The 15,670-nt window shown below is 42.2% G+C and overlaps 1 protein-coding gene across 5 annotated transcripts in view; it reads right to left on the reverse strand.

Moving 5' to 3' along the window:
• LOC138635311 (unconventional myosin-VI-like) overlaps positions 1-15,670 on the reverse strand; it is an 88,847-nt gene that overhangs the window by 48,413 nt on the left and 24,764 nt on the right. For all 5 annotated transcript variants that reach the window (XM_069722729.1, XM_069722728.1, XM_069722727.1 and 2 more), the window contains exons 11-12: positions 9,402-9,582; positions 5,447-5,591 (exon numbers count right to left, since the gene is read on the reverse strand). In XM_069722729.1, coding sequence (XP_069578830.1) covers positions 5,447-5,591; positions 9,402-9,582 — 326 coding nt within the window. The remainder of the gene's footprint in view (positions 1-5,446; positions 5,592-9,401; positions 9,583-15,670) is intronic.

Below are 15,670 nucleotides of genomic sequence, written 5' to 3' on the forward strand. Positions count from 1 at the left end.
TACCCTGCTGTGAAATTACAGCAATAATCTGTGAAATTTTCATACAAACGAGCGGCGGCGAGGATTTCGACTGCGTCGGCGCTTTATTACGCAACACGGCGCCAACCTTTAACTACCTGGTTCAGGAGCGCTTCAGGGCTCCGGATACTCGTGGGACAAATTCACTCTGCAAATTATGGGTTTGATATCTTTTACAGACAGAAACATCACCAACAGAAGCACAAAGAATACAGACGCCGCAGTCCCGCCCACTTTCTGTGATTGACAGGTGATCCTGGCAGATAGGCACCACTTTCAGCTTCAACATGGTCGAGTATGAACAGAGCGTTTCTACGGTGTGTGGCCTGGCTTCAGTCGGTTGTAGCTCTAAAGAAACACGTCCATCACCACCGGATGCTCACCTCGGACGCCCGCCGCGCTACGTTAGCTGCTACGAGCATAAGTGATGAAATAACGTGTGAATATCAAAATAACAACGTTTTTACACTGTTAGCGTAAATCATGTGACAAAGATGCAAATAAACAGGAACTGGGACAAAGACGCGTTTGAACAAGTATAAAATGAATTTACTTCTAGTTTATAACCTCTTTTGTTTGTTTTGGTTTCTCGGTTTCTATTTAAAAGCTCGCGGACGATTTTCACCCGAAATGGGTTTGAAGACGCCGGTTTGTTCGGAAGACGTATTTTCCATGTCCTCCATAAACGACTCCTGATTGGACGAACTCGCCGCCCTGTCGGTTTGCACCAAAGCGGGTCAGCTGGAGGTCGTCGAGTTCCTCCTGAAGTATTCATTCTAATAGTTTCTTATGTAAGTTGAGGAGAAGCGGATGAATCCGGTTCCAGGAAGTCAAATCGTGACTAAAACGAGATCTTTCAGATATCTGCAACACGTTCAACAGCTCATTTATAATATTTTATAAATTACGGAGGGCTTCGAGTATTAAAACCTTTCGGGTCTCCTGCTGCGTCTGGAAATTAAAAAGTGCATCCTGCTACAAAACTGATTGTTTTATCGTCTCTGAAGGCGACGGACATGCTGGAAACCACTTCTTTTTTTCCCTCTGCAACCATCTGCCGTCAGCAGAACGGCGGCAGCCTCCTGAAACACAAAGCTTTTTCTTCCTCAGTCGAAGGCTTTTTTCTGTTGGGCTTTTATGGACAGAATGAACATGTTGGAAGAGATTTTTTTTTTGTCCCTATTAATGTTTCTTTCTCACCATCTGTGCGCTCCAGCTCTGTGCTCTGGGAGAACAGCGCCCCCTTCCCGTCGGTAGGTGAACTGCAGCGTGGAGGATCGAAGGGCCGCTTTGCAGCGGTATGTGTTTGTGTTTTGGTGAAGCAGAGATGTAAAAGCAGAAGAAGAATCGGAGAACGCGAGCTTCTTAATTCGTCTCCTCAGACGACGAAGGAGAAATAAAACGTCAGCGCGGGACGTTTGAAATCGAGGCGAGCGGTTCGGATCTTTTTTTTTTTTTTTTTTTTTCAGTCATTTGGTCTTTAAAATGTTAAACATTTTTACAAAACTGCTGAGTTGAATCTCTTCGTTCAGACTGCAGATGAATCGGATTGGGTGCGTCCAGACATCTCTGCTTTGGTTGCCGTGGTAACGACGCCTAGCTACGCTGGCGACACGTGGACGTCCGTCATCTCGCCATAAAAAAAAACCAACTATCTCGTTCTCAAGTATTTTAGCGATCAAGACCAGAATGATGCATTAAAAAAAAATACAGGCTTACAAGAGTCGGATATTTATGAACCACAATCCTGGTAGCATCTAATCTCAAGAGGAATCTGAAGCATCAGGAACTCAGATTATAAACTTCACAGCATATTTTCAATTTGTTTCATTCTCAGAATTTCTGTCAATTCTGTATTGTTGAAATTAAAACATAAAAAAAAAAAAAAAAAAGGAAAACTTGAGCGTTGTCTCGGTTTTCGCTTACTGAGCAAAATCCAGATTTCTGTGAACCTATCCTGTGTTTCTGAAGCTCGTCCTCACTTGAACTCCTCAGACGGATCAAACAGGTCTGGAAGTAACAGCCTGTCGGGCGGCTCGGATGTGAGCGTCGTGTTATTTTCTCATCACCGCCTGCTGCTACACGGTTGTGCCTTTGCCCTCCCGTCTCATCTTCCTCATCACTCTGAAGATGAAGTTATTAGCTGCCTTGAACTGTTCGTGAAAGAGCAGGAGGACGAGGGAGGGAGGAGGGGGAGGGAGGGAGGACGAGGGAGGAGGGGAGGAAGGAGGGGGAGGAAGGAGGGGGAGGAAGGGGTGAGGAGGGTGTTTAGGTATCACTCCAGGTAGAGTCTAATACCTGCAGCATCGAGCGCTGAGCTGTAAAAACGGTATAATAGTGCACGTGGCTCCTTCTCCTTCTCCTCCTTCTCCTTCTTCTCCTCCTCCTCCTCCTCTTCCTCCTCCCCCTCCTCCTCCGCCACGCTTCACAGCTTCACCTTTATCTGGTTAAGCCGGCGTCGTCTGTCTGCTCGTCGTCGCTTCAATTCCTCCTCAAGTTCGTTTAAGTCTTTATCTGTCGCCGAGTTGCAGCGACGTCCAGCTGGTTCAGAACAGACTGGATATAAAACTACAGACTGGATATAAAACTACAGACTGGATATAAAACCACAGACTGGATATAAAACCACAGACTGGATATAAAACTACAGACTGGATATTAAACTACAGACTGGATATAAAACCACAGACTGGATATAAAACCACAGACTGGATATAAAACTACAGACTGGATATAAAACCACAGACTGGATATAAAACCACAGACTGGATATAAAACTACAGACTGGATATAAAACCACAGACTGGATATTAAACTACAGACTGGACTGGATATAAAACTACAGACTGGATATAAAACTACAGACTGGATATAAAACCACAGACTGGATATAAAACCACAGACTGGATATAAAACTACAGACTGGATATAAAACTACAGACTAGATATAAAACCACAGACTGGATATAAAACTACAGACTGGATATTAAACCACAGACTGGATATAAAACTACAAACTGGATATAAACTACAGACTGGATATAAAACCACAGACTGGATATAAAACTACAGACTGGATATAAAACCACAGACTGGATATAAAACCACAGACTGGATATAAAACTACAGACTGGATATAAAACCACCACAGACTGGATATAAAACTACAGACTGGATATAAAACTACAGACTGGATATAAAACTACAGACTGGATATAAAACTACAGACTGGATATAAAACTACAGACTGGATATAAAACTACAGACTGGATATAAAACTACAGACTGGATATTAAACTACAGACTGGATATAAAACTACAGACTGGATATAAAAAGACTGGATATAAAAGACTGGATATAAAACTACAGACTGGATATAAAACTACAGACTGGATATAAAACTACAGACTGGATATAAAACTACAGACTGGATATAAAACCACAGACTGGATATAAAACTACAGACTGGATATAAAACTACAGACTGGATATTAAACCACAGACTGGATATAAAACTACAGACTGGGACTGGATATAAAACTACAGACTGGATATAAAACCACAGACTGGATATAAAACCACAGACTGGATATAAAACTACAGACTGGATATAAAACTACAGACTGGATATAAAACCACAGACTGGATATAAAACTACAGACTGGATATAAAACTACAGACTGGATATAAAACTACAGACTGGATATAAAACTACAGACTGGATATTAAACTTCAGACTGGATATTAAACTACAGACTGGATATTAAACTACAGACTGGATATAAAACTACAGACTGGATATAAAACTACAGACTGGATATTAAACTACAGACTGGATATAAAACTACAGACTGGATATAAAACTACAGACTGGATATAAAACTACAGACTGGATATAAAAGGTCGGCTCCAAAAAGCCTCCGGCTCCATAGACTCCCATTCAACTTCTCTCATCAAATCCAAAGTGAATAAAATGTGTCCATCAGTTATCTCGGTGTTGTTAGCTAAAGTCACTCCTTCTTCTTAGTTTTCTGGAGGTCCATCTGAAAATAATCCCTCATTCATTAGAAAAGAAGATTCAAGAAGACCTGTTTTTGGGGGCGTGTCTGTTTGATTGACAGGCCTGTGGTGCAGTCAGGTTACAGCTACGGCATCACAACCTGCTACTATCTGCGCAAAAATGTGAGCGACGACCTTTGACCTTTTCAAATCAGACTATATTTCAGCATCCAGACACTCCTCTAAAAAAACAGATAGGTCTCGAATTTATTCCTAATAAGTTCTGGCAAAACCGCTCAGATGTGATCCCTCGTTTATCTTTCGGGACAACGAGCCGAGGAGCAGCAGTTTCAGTTCGCTGTATATTCTGCTGTCAGCTGACGCGTCTCCCCGGACGACAATAACGAGACGAGATTCATCAGCTTCGCTCCTCCGACCTCAGCGCCGTGACTCGGCTCTGGTTTCATCCCCGTGGATCCGACCGGCTCAGAACTTCAAAGCTCTAACAAGTCACCGTGATAATGTGTTTATGTATTTACATGCTGCAGCTGTTTCCAACCTGAGGGGCGGGGCTCCTCCGAGGGGTCAGAGGGCAAGTCACTCTCATAATATACAACTTTTTGTTGGTGCGATCTCCGTTTCCATGGCAACAAACGAAGGGATATGACAAAGAACTGGAAAACAATCAGTAGACTCTGATGTAACGTACGCAATGTTTCCTACTCCAGGAAGTAGTGCGATCCTTAGCAACCACCTAGCAACAGAGAGGACTTCTAGTCTCCAACTGAATAAATACAGAACATAGAAACACTAAACTGATCAGCTAGTTCAGTCTGGTTGGAACAAAGATATCTGATGAACAAAGATATCTGATGAACAAAGATATCTGATGAACAAAGATATCTGATGAACAAAGATATCTGATGAACAAAGATATCTGATGAACAAAGATATCTGATGAACAAAGATATCTGATGAACAAAGATATCTGACGAACAAAGATATCTGATGAACAAAGATATCTGATGAAGTTGTTCTATAGTCTCACCGTCATTTTTAAGAAGTGTTTGTTTCCTTTTTATGTGCTAAAGAAGATCATTTTCCATCCTGAGCACACAGAATAATAAAGTTATTTAACTCGGTGGTCTCCGGGTTTCTCTGTTTGGTATAACTCATGAACCTCAGTGAGCCGGTGGATCCCTCAGACTGTCCTCCATCTTCCTGTGGTGTATTTCTCATGTTGTGGTGACTCAAACTTCCTTTTGTCCCCATGAAGTAAATCTTTGACCTCTCAGGATGGGCAGTTAGTTTAAAGGGAGATTTAGTCGTAGTTAAGGTTCGATTAACTGTCCAGGAAATGAGTGCAAGCCTGTTTAATGTCCTCTGAAGTGATGGAAACCTGACTGTGTGTGTGTGTGGGCCTCTTACTTGATGACTGTTCCTTTGGCGCCCCCTGCTGTCGTGAGCATCACCCTGGTGGTGAGGCTGACTCGCAGGTCCTCCTCCTCCAGGCCCAGCAGCTCGGCGCAGCTCTCCAGCGTCTGGCTCGACTGGTTCTTGATGGTGCAGCCGCCTGCGAGCATTAAATTAACTCAGTACAAACAGTACAGACTATTACGGATCATTTCAAAATAAAATCAGAGATCTTTTGTTTGACCTTCAGGGCCACCGTAGCTTCACACGGCAGCAAGAAAAACAAACTTTAAAACCACAAAACCAGGAACATGTCAGTGATGAACTGATCGAATCAGGAAATCTTGGAAAACTTAGAAGATTTTTTTATTTATTTTTTGCATTTTGAGCATAAAGTTGAATTATCGAGAATAAAATGAACTCTTCTGGTCCATTGAATCATGTTGAGAGCGACCGACGGCAGCTGAACTCTACGTTTTTTAATCTGTGCAACTTTATTCTTAATAATCAATTTCTAATCGACTTTATTCTCACAATGCAAAATAAAAAAAATCCTCTTCCTTCTAATTTTTCTATAATCCTCCATCGTGTATTCATGTATTTGTATTCATATTTTACGTTTTATTTTTAGGAGGGTTTTTTTAACATCAGCTGAAAAGTTGGACATCAGGAAGGTTTGAGTTCATTTAAGAGTTCATTTAAGTTCATGTGGAAGTTTAGTTTTTTTACTTAGATTTTGTTTATTTTGTTTACAGGAATCTTGATAAATCCTTCTTTGAATAAATATCTAAGAGGTATTAAAGATCCTGCAAGTCCTGAATCATTTGTTCTTCGGTGAGTCGAGTCAAAGCCTCGGAGGACAAATCTGCCAAGCCAATAAAATCATGATAAATATTTCAGGACTTTTTAAAGTCCGCTTTACCTGCTTTTATTTCTTCACACCTCCATAACTGCAGCAGCAATCAGCCATAAACCCAGTTAGTTTTTACTTTATCTGTTTATCTCTTCGCTTTTTGTCTCTTTTTAATTTTCCATGATCATTTCTTTAATGTGACACATCTGGATCTGATTTTCACTGCTGTAAATATGCAATAATAATAATAATGTTTAATTTGCAGTCGTCTTGCCGGGTATTAAAAAAGGCCTCTTTATTTGTGTTTTTATTCATTTCTAACTTATTGACTCATGTATTTGTTAAATGTCCCGCTGAGGATCAATACCGGCTGATCTTTGAGTTTTAAAGGAGTTTCAGAGATGAAGCGCAGCGTGGGATCAGCTGACGCGTTTCTGATCCGACCTCAATCCGGTAGGTGGGAAACATGGAAGAAGAAGCTTCCAGGACGCTGAGAGTCATCAGAAGAAGACTGAAGGAAGCGCTGCAGACTTTCCTCCCACACGGACGGCCGACAGGCGAGTTATCGTACGGACGTCCGTCTCCGTCTTCAAAAGACGTTGTAAAGTCGATCTGCGTCGATCAGTGTTGAAGTGCCTCGAAGCCTCCTTTGCAGAAAACCAACTGATCAATGCCGCCGATCGATCGCCCCTGACAACGAAGCTGAGCTCATATTAAATGGATGTCAGGACGGAGAATGAAGAGTCTGTGGAGGGAAACGCTCCGAGCGTCTATCAGAACCGAGACGAGACTTTAATCTGGGTTAATCAAGCTTCATTATCCTTCAGCCCGTCCTCAAAGATTTACTCTGAAAAGGTGGGCGGGACGTAGTATCGTCAGGTTTCCAATCAGATCGGTCAGATCCACCGTGGCTCCTCCCCCAGCACGTCCAAATATGGTCACTTCCTGCTCCAAACCGCTCCGAACTAACAAGATGGTGACGGACAGAATCTGAACTGGAGGATTCATAACGAACCAACGATGACATCACTGATGGTTGATGACCTCACTGATGGTTGATGACCTCACTGATGGTTGATGACCTCACAGCTGGTTGATGACATCACTGATGGTTGATGACCTCACAGCTGGTTGATGACATCACTGATGGTTGATGACCTCACAGCTGGTTGATGACCTCACAGCTGGTTGATACTCGGCTCCCCTTTCATGGCTGCTCATATTCTCTTTCTGAAGTGGCTCATTCTCCTTTTCCGGACGCCTCCAGCCGTCAGGTGTGTCGTGCTCTTCGGAGGCGTCTCTTCCTGTCGGCTTTTAGATTTGTTTGACTTCTACAAAAAGGCCTCGAAAAACACAAATATATATTCTTTAAAAGCGTTCGTCCCCCTCGAGGGACGTCTCTCCAAACTGTGAGCCCAACCTGGACGGCGATTACCTCGCCTGACTGAGCGCACGCTCCTCGTACGACTCCCGCCCCCCCCCGCTGTGAGAACCAGCCTGTTTAATGGGCACCCCACCGCGCCTCCTCCTCTTCCTCCTCCTCCTCCTCCCCGCGGCGGGAGAAAATGACTGGGGAGGAACAGAGAGCCGAGGAACTTCACTGCTGATGTTCAAAGGATCAGCTGATTTTCAGGGAAACCGAGCCCCCCCCCCCCCGGAGGGCTGGAGTCTGAACCGGCGTGAGACGGGGGCGGAGCCTCTCGAAACTGCAATGCCATAATACCGGAATTATTAATTACAGCATGACTTGTTGAACTGTGTAATGAATGACTCTCCCTTCACAGGAACTCAAACAATTCAGGAGATCAAAGTGTCGCCTGTCGGGATTCATTTGGGTTTTAATGGAAAACAAAAGACTCGAATTTCCAACATGTAACAGACGCATTCGTCTGATCACAACGAGGCTGGAAGCTGAATATTACAGCGATCCATCAGAGCGAGACCGAAGCGGTTGAGGAGTCGAGGGAAGACGCCAGCGAGATGGATGACCTCCCAAAACACCAGCAAATCCAATCAGAGGTCGCCGCGGGGCTTCGGACCGGAAACTCTGCGTCACCACTTAGAGACGGTGATAAACTCTCCACCTGAACACCGACATCCATCTCTGCAGCGGCTCATTCAAATGACCTCGACATTCATCTAAAAGGGGGCGGGGCTAAGCATGACGTGAGCAGAATGTGCAATTAATGAACTGAAGTTTGTTTTTATGGTTAGATTTAAATAGTCAAGTGTAACTTCTTAACATTGGCAGCATCCTGGAATAAAACGACGAGTTCCCCGAGAACCAGATTCCTTCACGGTCTTTTTTTTCCAGCTAGCATTCGTAACCCGACGTTGGAACGACGTAAAAGCGTTTCAATTACAGTGCAAGTCATAAATTTAACATAAAGGGGACTTTATGATAAAACTGAAGAATACATCTTTTTTTTTTAATGTAACATATAATATGAAGAAACCCGTGTTAGTTTTTCTAGTTTCTTCCACTTCTGTTAATTTATCCTTTTACATGCTGCTGCGGGTTTTTTTTACTTCCCCCATTTTTCATCTAAATGTCAAATTTCACACTGAGCTGAATCTAATAATAATAATAATAATAATAATAATAATAATAATAAAAATAAAAAGAGTTGAGCAGCTCTGTTAAAAACGACTTCACTCTGGATGGGATTTAAATTACAGAAGAACCAGATGTGATTAATAACGGGGTCAGAGTGAAAAATTAAAAACCAATTGCTCCGTATTGGATTAAAATCAACGACCTGAGCAGGTAATACGTTTTTTTTTCTTTAAATCGACCTCCTCCAGAAGAGTCCAGTAGATCCTGTCTGAACGGGATTTAATAAAAAGTTTACACTAAATATCCACCTGAACGTTTTCAGGTTTTGTTGTTCACGTGTAAACAAACAGCAGGGGGCGCTGAAGAGAGGAGCTCGCACCTGAACCACAGACTGGATATTAAAGAGTTTCCAGGTCTGAAACATGATTTACATTCTGTGGATGCTGAACTCATTAAATCATTATTGTATTATTTATTCTGTGCAGAACATTTCACGCCGTTTTTTCACCGATTGATGATTTTTCGTTTATTTCCTGCAGGGTTTTTCTTTTCCGTCTCACCTGACGTGCTCCCCGCCTCCTCGAAGTCGATGTTTCCGAGGTGCAGCACGCCGGCCACCACCCTGAACAGGTCCAGCTTCTCCGTGTCGTCCAGCCCGATCTTCTTCATGGCGACGCACATGCGGTTGAAGTCGCCGTGGTCGTCCAGCAGGGGGTCCTTCAGGGGGCCCGACTTCATGTGCTGAGGAGCCGAGACGGACACCGAAGTTATTCAAACTCAAAACCTCACCGGCCTACTTATTCATCTTCTTTGCTTTGTTGGAGGTTAAGTGACCGAGAAAGATTATTTAAAGAAAGCACGAGGCTTCGCCTGAGAAATCTGACCGACATTCATCTCTATGTCACTTTGTTTTTTTAAACTTTCTTATCTTTGACCCGACAGGACACTTTTAAAACTAAAAAAAAAAATCACTACCTGCAGCAGAGAGACGGCAGCGGAGAAGAGAAGAGAACACACACACACACACACACACACACACACACACACACACACACACACACACACACACACACACACACACACAGACAGACAGACAGACACACACACACACACACACACACACACACACACACACACACACACACACACAGACACACACACACACACACACACACACAGACAGACAGACAGACACACACACACACACACACACACACACACACACACACACACACACACACACACACACAGACAGACAGAGACACACACACACACACACACACACACACACACACACAGACAGACAGACAGAGAGACACACACACACACACACACACACACACACACACACACACACACACACACACACACACACACACACACACACACACACACACACACAGTGGAGAATGTCACAGTGAAGATAACCGGCGGTTAAACGAGGTGCCGACCGCTCTGCGTCCCCGTGATGGGATTAAGTGGAAAACGAATTCTTCCGCTCGGGTGTTTTTTTCTTCTTCTACCATTTAATCAGCTTCTCACCAGATTTTTATTTCATTTTTTTTCGCCGCTTTTTCATTTTCGGGAAATGGAATCAGAGAAATCGACCGCCGGAAGGTTAAACGCTCGCTGCAACGTCCCGATCGATCTCGGCTCGGCTCGCTTCGTCAGACGACGGTTTATTTAACGAATCAGGAGCAGTCGGACTCGTTTCTGGAGCACATTCACACTCAGGTGGAGAAATATCAAACGCGCTCTGTCGCCTCGAGCGCAGCGTGGGAACGTCAACGGAAACCCACGGAGGGCGTTTCATTTATGCGTCATTACTTCACACGGAGAGGAAGTGTTTGTTTGTTTTCATCTGTCAGCAGGAAGTCTCAAAAAGTCAAAGATTTAAAGGAAATTTGACAAAGTGGAATAAAAAGTGCTGGTTTTTGTTGCATAAATCATTTCTTGCCGTTTTTCTGCCCCCTGCTGGCTGAAAGATGAATAACGGCTTCAATAGCATAAGATATTAAGGACATTAAACAAAATCCTGCTGGTGCATTTTTATGAAGAAATCGTTTACTTTTATTGTGTATATTTCTATTTGTGTAAATTTTCACCGTTTCTATTATTTAAAGTTTAAACGTGAATATTTGTGCTCTTTGGGTATTTTCTAGTTTTGTTCTGAGATCAGCTGTTGAGAAGGGAAATATTAGTCATGTTGGTTTTTGATCAGTTGAGTTTGCAGAAGAAAAAAAAAATGATTTAATTCTGAAGAAACACTGAAAACGGTTTTGGGGGATTTTGGAGCTCGTGGAGAACAAGAACGTACAATAACGAGAGCGTTCCTGAACGCAGCACGGTGATCTCCGCGCTCTGTTCAGGTGCAACGGGAACTTCTTGATCGCACTGTGACACTCTGAGACACGACGGCAGCAAACGCTCGACTTCTTCTACACAGCAAAGAAAGAAGGAAAACGAAGCACTCGAGGAGGTGAAAGTCTGCATGCGTCGTCGGAGAAGAGGTGAACATTCAAACACAGGCAGCGAATCACCTGGTCGTCCTGAGGGACCCGAGACGGAGCAGCGAGGAGACACACAGCACATCATCAGTGATCACGGCCCAGAACACCTGAACACACCTGAACTCAGCCTGCAGCCGCCGACTCGGCGGTTTTATCTCCTCTCATCTCGAGGCCACTTTAAAGTTAATGCGGGATACTTGTCTGCGATCCCGGACGTTATCAGATTTTACCCCCCCCCCCCCACACACACACACACACACACACACACACACACACACACACACACACACACCACCATCACCCCGAGTCCCTGTGGACGGTCTGGTCATGAGATAAACAGACAACATTTTCGGAGATCTTTTCCTCGGGTAAAAACTCCAGCTGTTCTCGAAACAACCGTTTCAGGTAGTTGTAATAACAAAAGGATGCGTCGTGTTTCCAGAAAACGTTTAATTCTGCTGTTTTTTTAATTTGTGTCTCCACAGTTTGACACTCGAAACTCACGCTCGCTGCAAGAAATCAGAAAGTGGAGCTCCTCTAAAGCTTATTTTTCATGTAAATTTTCTATTTTATTTTCTGTTTGCTTCAGTTGAGCCGCAATAAAACTTGAAGTCTTTGTTTTTATGAGACGAGGAGAAACAATTAAAAGTCAATTAGTAACAATAAAAGACACAAAACATGGACTCAGATCTGAATCTCAACTAGAGTCAGCTGACTGTCACAGTAAGAACATCAAAGGACTCAAACGTGTCTCAGCCAATCAGCAGCCAGCAGTGAGGTCATCAACCATCAGTGATGTCATCATCCATCAGTGATGTCATCGTTGGTTTATGAACATTATGAATCCTCCAGTTCAGATTCTGTCCGTCACCATCTTTGTTAGTTCGGAGCGGTTTGGAGCAGGAAGTGACCATATTTGGACCAGCTGGGGGAGGAGCCAGCGGTGGATCTGACCGATCTGATCGGAAACCTGACAATACAACGTCCCGCCCACCGATAGCTGTAACCTGACTGGACCACAGACCTGTCAATCAACCAGACACGCCCCCAAAAACAGGTCTTCTTGAATCTTCTTTTCTAATGAATGAGGGATTATTTTCAGATGGACCTCCAGAAAACTAAGAAGAAGGAGTGACTTTAGCTAACAACACCGAGATAACTGATGGACACATTTTATTCACTTTGGATTTGATGAGAGAAGTTGAATGGGAGTCTATGGAGCCGGAGGCTTTTTGGAGCCGACCTCTAGTGGCACTCGCTGGTATTGCAGCTGAAGACACTTCTGGATCGGAACCATGTTACAGACCTGAAGCTACGAACTATTTTATATTCAGTCTGTGATTGTAACAGGGAGAACACCTACAAGGGGGAGGAGCTAAAAAAAAAAAGTGCCTAAAAGGTTCTCGGTTCCTCCCTCCCAATGTGTTTGTAAAGTTTCATGAAGGTTATTTCCTCCAGTTTTTTTTTATTTACTGCACAATACAGTCGCTGACATTAATTCGTTGAGACGTAATTAACAGCTTTGTACGTGATGAAAATATAAAAAACGGATTCCGATTATTTATGTATAGAATGACGAGGCAGAGCGCCGCAGATCTACGTCTCAGAAAGTGATGAACTTAATTATGAATTGAATTTATGAGCCTCAGCAGAATCTTTCTTCGATTTTGAGCAGCGAGCTGCGATCGAGTGTCCGCGATCTCCGTAATGGCGATAATAATTAATAACGCTGCACTGCAGTGAGAAGCCACGCCGCAGCAGTAATGGATGACGTGTGCATAATGAATCAAAGGCCAGCGGTCCGTCCGCCGCTAATTAAAACGTTTGCTGGGTGAAGACGTGGAGATTACAGGAGCGCCGAGGAATCCCAGTTTTAATAAGTCACTAAAACATCAGGAGGTTTTAATAAGTCACGAAAACGTCCAGAGGTTTTAATAAGTCACTAAAACATCCAGACGTTTTAATAAGTCACGAAAACATCCAGAGGTTTTAATAAGTCACGAAAACATCCGGACGTTTTAATAAGTCACGAAAACATCCGGACGTTTTAATAAGTCACTAAAACAACCGGACGTTTTAACAAGTCACGAAAACATCCAGAGATTTTAACAAGTCACTAAAACAACCAGAGGTTTTAATAAGTCACTAAAACATCCGGAGGTTTTAATAAGTCACGAAAACGTCCAAAGGTTTTAATAAGTTACAAAAACGTGCAGAGGTTTTAATAAGTCACGAAAACGTGCAGAGGTTTTAACAAGTCACGAAAACATCCAGAGGTTTTAACAAGTCACGAAAACGTCCAGAGGTTTTAACAAGTCACTAAAACAACCAGAGGTTTTAATAAGTCACTAAAACATCCGGAGGTTTTAATAAGTCACGAAAACGTCCAAAGGTTTTAATAAGTTACAAAAACGTGCAGAGGTTTTAATAAGTCACGAAAACGTGCAGAGGTTTTAACAAGTCACGAAAACATCCAGAGGTTTTAACAAGTCACGAAAACGTCCAGAGGTTTTAATAAGTCACGAAAACATCCAGAGGTTTTAATAAGTCACGAAAACATCCAGAGGTTTTAACAAGTCACGAAAACATCCAGAGGTTTTAACAAGTCACGAAAACATCCAGAGGTTTTAATAAGTCACGAAAACGTCCGGACGTTTTAATAAGTCACGAAAACGTCCGGAGGTTTTAATAAGTCACGAAAACATCCAGAGCTTTTAATAAGTCACGAAAACATCCAGAGCTTTTAATAAGTCACTAAAACAACCAGAGGTTTTAATAAGTCACTAAAACATCCAGAGGTTTTAATAAGTCACGAAAACATCCAGAGGTTTTAACAAGTCACGAAAACATCCAGAGGTTTTAATAAGTCACGAAAACGTCCGGAGGTTTTAATAAGTCACGAAAACATCCAGAGCTTTTAATAAGTCACGAAAACATCCAGAGCTTTTAATAAGTCACTAAAACAACCGGAGGTTTTAACAAGTCAAGAAAACATCCAGAGGTTTTAATAAGTCACGAAAACAGTCCAGAGGTTTTAATAAGTCATCCAGACGTTTTAATAAGTCACGAAAACGTCCAGAGGTTTTAAAAACGGAAACATCCAGAGGTTTTAATAAGTCACGAAAACGTCCAGAGGTTTTAATAAGTCGCGAAAACATCCAGAGGTTTTAATAAGTCACGAAAACAACCAGAGGTTTTAATAAGTCACGAAAACATCCGGACATTTTAAGAAGTCACTAAAACAACCAGAGGTTTTAATAAGTCACGAAAACAACCAGAGGTTTTAATAAGTCACGAAAACATCCGGAGGTTTTAATAAGTCACGAAAACATCCAGACGTTTTAATAAGTCACGAAAACAACCAGAGGTTTTAATAAGTCACGAAAACATCCGGACATTTTAAGAAGTCACTAAAACAACCAGAGGTTTTAATAAGTCACGAAAACAACCAGAGGTTTTAATAAGTCACGAAAACATCCGGAGGTTTTAATAAGTCACGAAAACGTCCAGACGTTTTAATAAGTCACGAAAACGTCCGGAGGTTTTAATAAGTCACGAAAACGTCCGGAGGTTTTAATAAGTCACGAAAACGTCCGGAGGTTTTAATAAGTCACAAAAACATCCAGAGGTTTTAATAAGTCACGAAAACATCCAGACGTTTTAATAAGTCACGAAAACGTCCGGAGGTTTTAATAAGTCACGAAAACATCCAGAGGTTTTAATAAGTCACGAAAACGTCCGGAGGTTTTAATAAGTCACGAAAACATCCAGAGGTTTTAATAAGTCACGAAAACATCCAGAGGTTTTAATAAGTCACGAAAACATCCAGAGGTTTTAATAAGTCACTAAAACAACCAGAGGTTTTAATAAGTCACTAAAACATCCAGAGGTTTTAATAAGTCACTAAAACATCCAGAGGTTTTAATAAGTCACTAAAACATCCAGAGGTTTTAATAAGTCACGAAAACATCCAGAGGTTTTAATAAGTCACGAAAACGTCCGGAGGTTTTAATAAGTCACGAAAACATCCAGAGCTTTTAATAAGTCACTAAAACAACCAGAGGTTTTAATAAGTCACTAAAACATCCAGAGGTTTTAATAAGTCACGAAAACATCCAGAGGTTTTAATAAGTCACGAAAACGTCCGGAGGTTTTAATAAGTCACGAAAACATCCAGAGGTTTTAATAAGTCACGAAAACATCCAGAGCTTTTAATAAGTCACGAAAACATCCAGAGCTTTTAATAAGTCACTAAAACAACCAGAGGTTTTAATAAGTCACTAAAACATCCAGAGGTTTTAATAAGTCACGAAAACATC

This window comes from Brachyistius frenatus, unplaced genomic scaffold, assembly GCF_029030835.1.
Source record: "Brachyistius frenatus isolate BFR_SWC_R1_liver_20210118 unplaced genomic scaffold, ASM2903083v1 Contig_302, whole genome shotgun sequence".
NCBI lineage: Eukaryota > Metazoa > Chordata > Actinopteri > Embiotocidae > Brachyistius > Brachyistius frenatus.